This window comes from Passer montanus, unplaced genomic scaffold (assembly GCF_014805655.1).
Source record: "Passer montanus isolate IOZ18808 unplaced genomic scaffold, ASM1480565v1 scaffold454, whole genome shotgun sequence".
In the NCBI taxonomy this organism is placed as follows: domain Eukaryota; kingdom Metazoa; phylum Chordata; class Aves; order Passeriformes; family Passeridae; genus Passer; species Passer montanus.
Window position 1 is genome coordinate 17,912 of NW_024369418.1, and position 8,887 is coordinate 26,798.

Consider the following 8,887-nt stretch of genomic DNA (forward strand, 5'->3'; position numbering starts at 1 on the left):
GGGACACTGGGGGGGTGGCAGGGGACACGGGGGGTGGCACTGGGGGGCAGGGCTCACCCGAGACCCCCGGCACTGTCACCAGCTCCTCCTGGCGGCTCTCCTTGAGCTGCAGGATCTTCTCCAGCGCCTGCGGGATCTTGGGGCCCACCCCGGAGTCCTCGGTCTGGGGGGGCACGAGGGGGGGTCAGCGGGACCCCCGGGACCCTCCTCAAATGAAGGAGACCCCCCCCAAATCAGGGAGACCCCCAGGACCCCACCCCAAATCAGGGAGACCCCTAGGAGTGCTCAGAAATCACAGAGACCCCCCCCAGAAATCAGAACCCAGGGGTGTCCCCCAGCCCTGGCTGCCCCCCAAAGCCCCAGGGTGCCCCCCAAACCCCGGGGTGCCCCCTCACCCGTTTCTGCTGCTCCAGCAGCTCCTGCTCCTTGGCCTTGTCCCCAAACGGGTGCTGGCCCTGGCGGGGGGAGCACAGTCAGGACCCCCCAGCACCCAAGGGTGCCCACAAAAGGGGTCACCAACCCCTCAACGCCCCCAAATCCCACCCCAAAACCAGCCCTCAGCTCAGCTCCTCAGCTCAGTCCCCCTCAAGGGGGCCCCATCCCCTCCAACACGGCCCTGGGCCCCTCTAAACACCCCCAAATCCCACAGCCCTGAGCCCCCCACCCCAAAATGCCCCCCCAGACCTGAGCGCGCTCCTCCTGCAGCAGCAGGGCTGCTCTAACCCCCAAAACACCACCAAGCCCCCCCCGCGGCCATGCCCCCCAAGGGTGCCCCCCACCCCGAATGCCCCCGTACCTGCGCCCGCTCCTCCTGCAGCAGCAGGGCCGCCTGCTGCTGGGCCAGCGTCAGCCGCTCCTCCTCGGAGAGCCCCGCGGGGGGGGGCGGCACCGGGACCCCCCCCACGGGCCCCCCCAGCCCGAAGCCCAGCCCCAGCCCCGGCGGGGGAGGGGGGGGCACCAGGGGGTGCTGCAGGGGCAGCGCTGGGGGCAGCTGGGGGGGCACCAGGGTCAGGGGGGGCGCCCGGGACGCCCCCACCCCGAAATTCCATCCCCCAGGGGTCAGGGGTGGGAGGGGTTGGAAACTCCTGAGCCCCCCCCCCGAAATTTAATGCTCTGCCCACACCAAGTTTGGGGGGGTCTGGAGAATTTTACCCCCCCCAACCCCAAAATCAGGGTGTCATTGATGCCCCCACCCGACATCCCAAGCACCCCAGATTTGGGTTCTGGAAGGTTTTAGTCCCGCCCACCCCAAATCAGGGCATCATTGATGCCCCCACCCCAAAATTTAACACTTTAAACACCCCAGATTTGGGCTCTGGAAGGTTTATTCCCTCACCCCAAATCAGGGTGTCATTGACGCCCCCACCCCAAAATTTAGAGCTTTCAAACACCCTAAACCCCCCCAAAATGACCCAGGGATGTTGCCCCAATTGGGGGTCCCTGGAGTGACCCAACCCCCCCCCCAGACCCCCCAAAATCCCACCTGGGGGGGCGGGGCCTTGTCCCCCTCCTCGGGGCGCAGGGCGGGGCGGCTCAGCACGATCCCAGTCTGGGGGGGCACAAATTGGGGAGGGGTCCCTGTGAGCCCCCCCTGCTCCGAGGGGACATGGGGACCCCCCTCAGGGAGGGTGGGGGCAGCAGGAGCCCTCCCACCCCCCAAAAAGTGGAATAACCCCCCCCTAAAGTCACATTAAACCCCCCAAAAATCAAATTCAACACCCCAAAAATCACACTAACACCCCCAAATCCCACTAAATCCCCCCAAAATCCCATTAAACCATCCCAAAATTCCTTTAAGCCCTCCCAAAATCACATTAATCTCCCCCCAAACCACATTACCACCCCCAAATCCCACTGAATCCCCCAAAAATCCCATTAAATCCCACAAAATCCCATTAAACTGCCCCCAAAATCACATTCCATCCCCCAAAATCCCATTCACACCCTGAAAACCCCATTAAATCCCTCAAAACCCCATTAAACTCCTCCAATATCACGTTAAATCTCTAAAATTCCCATTAATCTCTCCAAAAATCACATTTAACCCCTCAGAATCACAATAAACCCCCTGCAAAATAGCATTAACCCCCCCCCAAATGAATTCTCCCTCCTCAAAGGGACTCAAGGACGGGGCAGAATTTGGGGTCCCCCATTTTGGGGGTCTCACCTGCAGCGTGTAGGCCTGGAGCCGCTCCAGCAGCTCCTCACGGGTCCCTGGGGGGAAAAAGGGGGGTCAGGGACCCCCAAATTCTGCCCCAGAACCCCCCAAAATCTTCTGCTCCTCCACAGACCATCAAAACCCCTCAGCACCCCAAAAATTCCCTCCCAAGGGTCCCCAAAACTCCACTCAGGACTCACAAATCTCCCCAGGGAATGCCAAAAATCCCCCAAATCCCCTCAGGTGACCCCAAAATCCCCAAATGCCCCCTCTTGCCCTCAGACGACCCCAAAACCTCCCAAATTTCGCCTCCTACCCCTCAGATCTTCCCCAAACTCCCCCAGGTGACCCCAAAACCTCCCAAATTTCCCCCTTTCCCCTCAGATCTCCCCTCAAACGACGCCAAAAGCCCCGAGAAACCCCCAAATTTCCACCCCATGCTGCAGGTGACCCCAAAACCCCCAAATTTCCATCCTACCCTGCAGATCTCCCCGCAGGTGATCCCTGAAACCCCCAAATTTTCACACTTCTCCTCAGATCTCCCTTCAAGCGACCCAAAAAAACCCCAAATTTTCTCTCCTACCTCTCAGATCTCCCCCAAGTCCCCTCAGGTGACCCCAAGCCTCCCCAGTTTTCCACCCACTCCTCAAATCTGCCCCTCGTTCCCCTCACGGCTCCATCCCAAATCCCCTCACGGCTCCATCCCAAATCCCCTCACGGCTCCATCCCAAATCCCCTCAGGTGACCCCAAAATCCCCAAATGCCCCCTCTTGCCCTCAGACGACCCCAAAACCTCCCAAATTTCCCCTCCTACCCCTCAGATCTCCCCCAAGTCCCCTCAGGTGACCCCGAGCGTCCCCAGTTTTCCACCCACTCCTCAGATCTGCCCCTCGTTCCCCTCACGGCTCCATCCCAAATCTCATCTTGGCCCGGCCGCCACCGAGCGCGGCGCAGCCAATCAGAGAGCGCGGCGCCGCGCGCGCGCGCTGACGTCACGAGGTGAACGGGGCGGGGCTCGCGCAGGTATTGGAGGTAATGGAGAGCGTGGTGACGTCACGGCGGCGGAGGGGGTGGTGACGTGAGCGCTGTTGGAGTGACGTCACAGGATCCGCTAGACCTGCTCATTAGCATGGCCCCGCCCACACCGCTTCCCGCCAAACCGCAGGTCCTCGTTTGCATAGCTCCGCCCACATGTTCTGCACGTATTCACGCTCATTTGCATGGCACCGCCCCAAACCAGCGCTCATTTACATCACACGGGAATCTCAGCTCATTTGCATGAGCCTCTTCGTGATCCAGCTCCTCATTTGCATACCCGCGCTCATTATGCAGACGAAAGTCCCGCCCCCTGTCCTGGCCCCGCCCCCAAACGCGGCCATTCATTTCCCACGAGCGCGGCTTCCTTCAGGCCACGCCCACTTCGGCTCCGGTTAACCCCGCCCCTTTGTGGGCGGTGTTTGTTCGCGACCCCGCCTTCTTGGGGGCGTGGCCTCATCGCTTCCTTTCTTTCCGGAAGTGACGTCGCCTCCGCCGCCGCTCTACCCGGAAGTGCCGCCGCAGGTGAGCGCGCGGGGCGCGGTGGGGGCGGGGTCCGGGGGGTCCCGGGGGGGTCCCGGAGCCCCCCCCGGCCCGGGGGTCCCTGAGCGCCCCCCCCGTGTCCCCCAGCCCCGCCATGTCGCGCGCCACTAAGCGGAAGCACGTGGTGCGGGAGCTGCTGGAGGAGCGCGTGCGGCCCGCGGAGGGACAGAGCGTGGTCAGGGTGAGACAGGGGACAGCGGGGACATTGGGGACACTGGGGACACTGTGGGGACATCCGGGACAGCGGGGACACCGGGGGATAGCGGGGGACAGAGCGTGGTCAGGGTGAGACACCCAAAACCCAAAAATACCCCAAAGTACACACCCCAACCCGAAAATACCCCCAAAACCTGAAAATACCCCCCCAAAACCCTAAAATAGCCCAAAATACCCTCCCCAAAACACGAAAATACCCCCACATACCACCCCAAAACCCTAAAAAACCCAAAAATAGCCCAAAATTACCCCCAAAATACCCCCCAAACTCTAAATACCCCCCAAACCCCAAAATACCCCCAAATTGCCCCAAAATACCCTCCCCAAACCCCAAAATACCCCCAAATTGCCCCAAAATACCCTCCCCAAACCCCAAAATACCTAAAAATATTCCCCAAAACCCCAAAATACCCCTGAAACACCCCCAAAATACCCCCAAATACCTAAAAACACCCCAAATTACAAAAAAAAAATCATCTAAACACCCAAAAATACCCCAAGGTATCCTTTAAAATCCAAAAATACCACAAAATACAAAAAAATACCCCCTGAAAAACACCTAAACACCAAAAATTACCCAAAAATGCCGCCCCAAAACCCCAAAATACGCCAGAGCACCCTGAAAATACCCCAAAATAGACCCCCAAAAACCCTAAATAGCCCAAACCACCCCAAAATAACCCATAAAATACCCTCAAGTTCCCCAAAACACAACCCCAAAATACAAAAAATATCCCAAAATACCCAAATGAAACCCCAAAAAACCCCAAACTTCCCCCAAAACACCCCCAAATTTCTAAAAAATACCCCCAAACCACCCCAAAATCCCCCAAACCACCCCCAAAATCCCCCAAAAAACCCCAAAATGCCCCAAAATTGCCCCCAAATCCCCCTGACGGCCCCTCCCCCCCAGGCCCGAGGCCTTCGCGCCCCTGGAGAGGAAAAACCCCCGGGAGGGGTGAGTTAATTAGGGGCGGTTAATTAACTGGGGGGTGCTAATGGGGGGGTGAATTCGGGTTAATTGGGATTTGCTTTAATTTAATTTTAATTTGATAATCGGGGGCAGGGAGGTGGCGTTAATTGGGGGATGGTAATGGGCATTAATTAAGGGGTAATAATGAGATCTTAATTAATTGAGAATAATGGAGATGTTAATTGGGGGGCAATAATGGGAATTAATTGGGGAGCAATAATGGGATCTTAATTAATTTGGGGTAACGGACCTGTTAATTTGGGCTAATGATGGGATCTTAATTAACTTGGGATAATGGAGATGTTAAATGGAGGTAATAATGGAGTCTTAATTAATTTGGGTTAATAGAAATGTTAATTGGGGGGGCGATAATTGGTGTTAATTGGGGTTTATTAGTGAAGACAATAATGGGACTTTAATTGGGGTTGATAATTGGGGGAGGTTAATTGGAGGTGATAATGGGAGGGTTCATTGGGGGTGATAATTAAGGGGGTTAATTGGGGTCATTAATGGGGACAATAATGGGGAGGGGGCTCAGAATGGGGGGGGTTAAAGGGGTCAGGGGGACACTTGGGGACATGGTGGCACTTTGGGGACACAGTGTCACAATTTGGGGACATGTGTCACACTTTGGGGACACGGTGCCACAATTTGGGGACATGATGGCACTTTGGGGACATGGTGCCACCCTCTGGGGACACGGTGGCCCTTTGGGGACACTTTGGGGACACGTGTCACCCTTTGGGGACACGATGGCCCTTTGGGGACATGTGTCACACTTTGGGGACACGATGGCACTTTGGGGACACTTTGGGGACACTTTGGGGACACAGTGTCACACTTTGGGGACACGGTGTCACCCTCTGTGGACATGGTGGCCCTTTGGGGACATGGTGTCACACTTTGGGGACTTGGTGGCCCTTTGGGGACACTTTGGGGACATGGTGCCACCCTTTGGGGACACCGTGACCCCCCCGTGTGACCCCCAGCGAGGACCAGGGGCTCTTTGTCAACACCAACCGGGGGGGGACCCCTGGGGACACCGGGGACAGCTCTGGGGACAGCGATGGGGACACCGGGGACAGCGACGGGGACAGCGATGGGGACAGCGAGGAGGACACCGGGGACAACGAGGACACAAAGGACAGCGATGGGGACGACGAGGAGGACACTGGGGACACTGATGGGGACAACGAGGACAAGGAGGACACCAAGGACAGCGACGGGGACAGTGAGGAGGACAACGAGGAGGACAACGAGGACACCAAGGACAGCCAAGGGGACGACGAGGAGGACACCGGGGACACTGATGGGGACAACGAGGACAAGGAGGACACCAAGGACAGCGACGGGGACACTGGGGACACTGATGGGGACAACGAGGACAAGGAGGACACCAAGGACAGCGACGGGGACACTGGGGACACTGATGGGGACAACGAGGACAAGGAGGACACCAAGGACAGCGACGGGGACACTGGGGACAGCTCGGAGCACGGCAGCCGGGGACACACAGGGGACACGAGTGACAAAATGGGGACCGAGGCCCCGCAGCCAGAGGACACTGGGGACAGGGACAGGGACACTGGGGACAGTGACAGTGACACGGGGCGGGGCGGGGCCGGAACACCAACCGGGGGGGGACCCCTGGGGACACCGGGGACAGCTCTGGGGACAGCGATGGGGACACCGGGGACAGCGACGGGGACAGTGAGGAGGACAACGAGGAGGACAACGAGGACACCAAGGACAGCCAAGGGGACGACGAGGAGGACACCGGGGACACTGATGGGGACAACGAGGACAAGGAGGACACCAAGGACAGCGAAGGGGACACTGGGGACAGCTCGGAGCACGGCAGCCAGGGACACACAGGGGACACGAGTGACAAAATGGGGACCGAGGCCCCGCAGCCAGAGGACACTGGGGACAGGGACAGTGGGGACAGGGACACTGGGGACAGGGACAGGGACACTGGGGACAGGGACAGGGACACGGGGCGGGGCGGGGCCGGTCCCCAATAAAGGACGCTGGTGGCACTGGGGTGGCTCTGGGTGTCCCCTCCCCCCCAGTGACACGCGGTGACACAAAGTGACTCCCGGAGGCTTTTATTGTCCCCAGGGGCGGGGAGGGGACAGGGGTGTCCCCAGGGTTCCAGGAATGTCACAGGAATGTCCCCAGGGGTGTCCCCAGGGTGACCCCAGGGTTCCAGGGGTGTCCTGAGGAGTCCCAGGGTGTCCCCAGGGTGTCTGGCGATGTCCCCAAGGTGTCCCCAGGTGTCCCTCACTTGGTGATGGTGTTCCTGGAAGGAAAAGGGAGGCGGGGTCAGCGTCCCAGTGCTCCCAGTCCCCTCCCAGTGCTCCCAGTCCCCCCCAGTCCCTCCCAGTGCCCTTTGAGTCCCTCCCAGCTCATCCCAGTCCATCCCAGTTCCCTGCATCCCCCCCAGTCCCCTTTGAGTCCCCCCCAATCCCCTCCCCATCTGCTCCACCCTCTTCCCAAGCAACCCCAGTCCCCCCCAGTTCCCCCCCAGTGCTCCCAGTCCCATCCCAGTGCTCCCAGTGCTCCCAGTGCTCCCAGTGCGGCGCTCACGCGTTCATGCTCTTGCCGGAGCCGCTCAGCACGATGTACGGCGTCTTCTGCGCGCGCTGCTTCTCCTGCAGCAGCGCCACCGTGCCCAGCGGGGTGTCACTGGAGCTCATCTTCTTCAGCAGCTGCGCCCCGAAAACCGAGGGGGACCCCCAAATCAGGGGGACCCCCAAAACGCCGGGAACGGCCCCGAAAAAACCCAAAAATCCCCGAAATCCCAAAGGGCACCCCCGAGTTTTGGGGGCTGCTGTCCCCAGGGTGGCACTGGGGGGACACTGAGGGGACACTGGGGGGACATTGGGGCTCCCCTTCTTTGGTGGCTGCACCCCATAATCAGAGGGACACCCCAAAATCAGGGGAACCCCAAAAACCCCAGGAACAGCCCCGAAAAAAACCCAAAAATCCCCAAAATCCCAAAGGGAACCCCCGAGTTTTGGGGGCTGTCGTCCCCAGGGTGGCACTGGGGGGACATTGGGGCTCCCCTTCTTTGGTGGCTGCACCCCGTTATCAGAGGGGAACCCCAAAATCAGGGGGATCCCAAAAACCCCAAGAACAGCCCCAAAAAACCCCAAAAATCCCCAAAATCCCAAAGGGAACCCCCGAGTTTTGGGGGCTGTCCAGGATGGCACTGAGGGGACATTGGGGGGACACTGGGGGGACATTGGGGCTCCCCTTCTTTGGTGGCTGCACCCCAAAATCGGGGACCCCAAAAACCCCGGGAATGACCCCAAAAAAACCCCAAAAATCCCAAGGGAACCCCCCGAGTTTTGGGGGCTGCCGTCCCCAGGGTGGCACTGGGGGGACACTGGGGGGACATTGGGGGGACACTGGGAGGACACTGGGGGGACATTGGGGCTCCCCTTCTTTGGTGCGTTGGGGACACGGGGACACGGGTGTTGGGGACACGGGGACAGCAGGGACAGCAGGACACGGGGACAGCAGGGAACACCGGCCCGCTCCAGGGCCTGGGGACACGGGGACACCAGGACACCACTGGGGCGTTGGGGACAGCAGGGACAGGGGGGACACGGGGACACCGGGGTGTTGGGGACAGCAGGGACAGCAGGGACGCCGGGGCATTGGGGACACGGGGACACCAGGACACCACTGGGGCGTTGGGGACAGCAGGGACATCGGGGGACAGCGGGGAACAGCAGGGACACTGGGGCATTGGGGACACCGGACGTTGGGGACAGCAGGGGACATCAGGGACAGCAGGGGGATCGGGGACACTGGCGACACTGGGACTGCATACAGCAGTGAGAGCAGGGGACATTGGGGACACTGGGGACAAAGGACATGGAGAGCAGAAATACAGGAAGAACAAATCCTCTCCAAACCACCCCAAACTCCCCCAAACTGCCCCAAAACTGCCC

At 59.9% G+C, this 8,887-nt stretch overlaps 1 protein-coding gene and 1 long non-coding RNA gene across 2 annotated transcripts in view; both read right to left on the reverse strand.

Moving 5' to 3' along the window:
• Nucleotides 1-3,380, reverse strand: part of SF3B2 (splicing factor 3b subunit 2) — a 15,896-nt gene extending 12,516 nt beyond the window's left edge. The window contains exons 1-6 of the mRNA XM_039721561.1: nucleotides 3,304-3,380; nucleotides 2,168-2,216; nucleotides 1,484-1,549; nucleotides 797-991; nucleotides 396-455; nucleotides 74-163 (exon numbers count right to left, since the gene is read on the reverse strand). Of these exons, the coding sequence (XP_039577495.1) occupies nucleotides 74-163; nucleotides 396-455; nucleotides 797-991; nucleotides 1,484-1,549; nucleotides 2,168-2,216; nucleotides 3,304-3,380 (537 nt within the window). The remainder of the gene's footprint in view (nucleotides 1-73; nucleotides 164-395; nucleotides 456-796; nucleotides 992-1,483; nucleotides 1,550-2,167; nucleotides 2,217-3,303) is intronic.
• Nucleotides 3,381-7,017: 3,637 nt separating this feature from the next.
• Nucleotides 7,018-7,684, reverse strand: LOC120508191. Its single transcript, XR_005628951.1, has 2 exons — nucleotides 7,515-7,684; nucleotides 7,018-7,227 (listed from the first exon to the last, which is right to left on the reverse strand). It is a non-coding gene; the product is annotated as an uncharacterized LOC120508191 (long non-coding RNA).
• Between the last annotated feature and the right edge of the window lie 1,203 nt (nucleotides 7,685-8,887).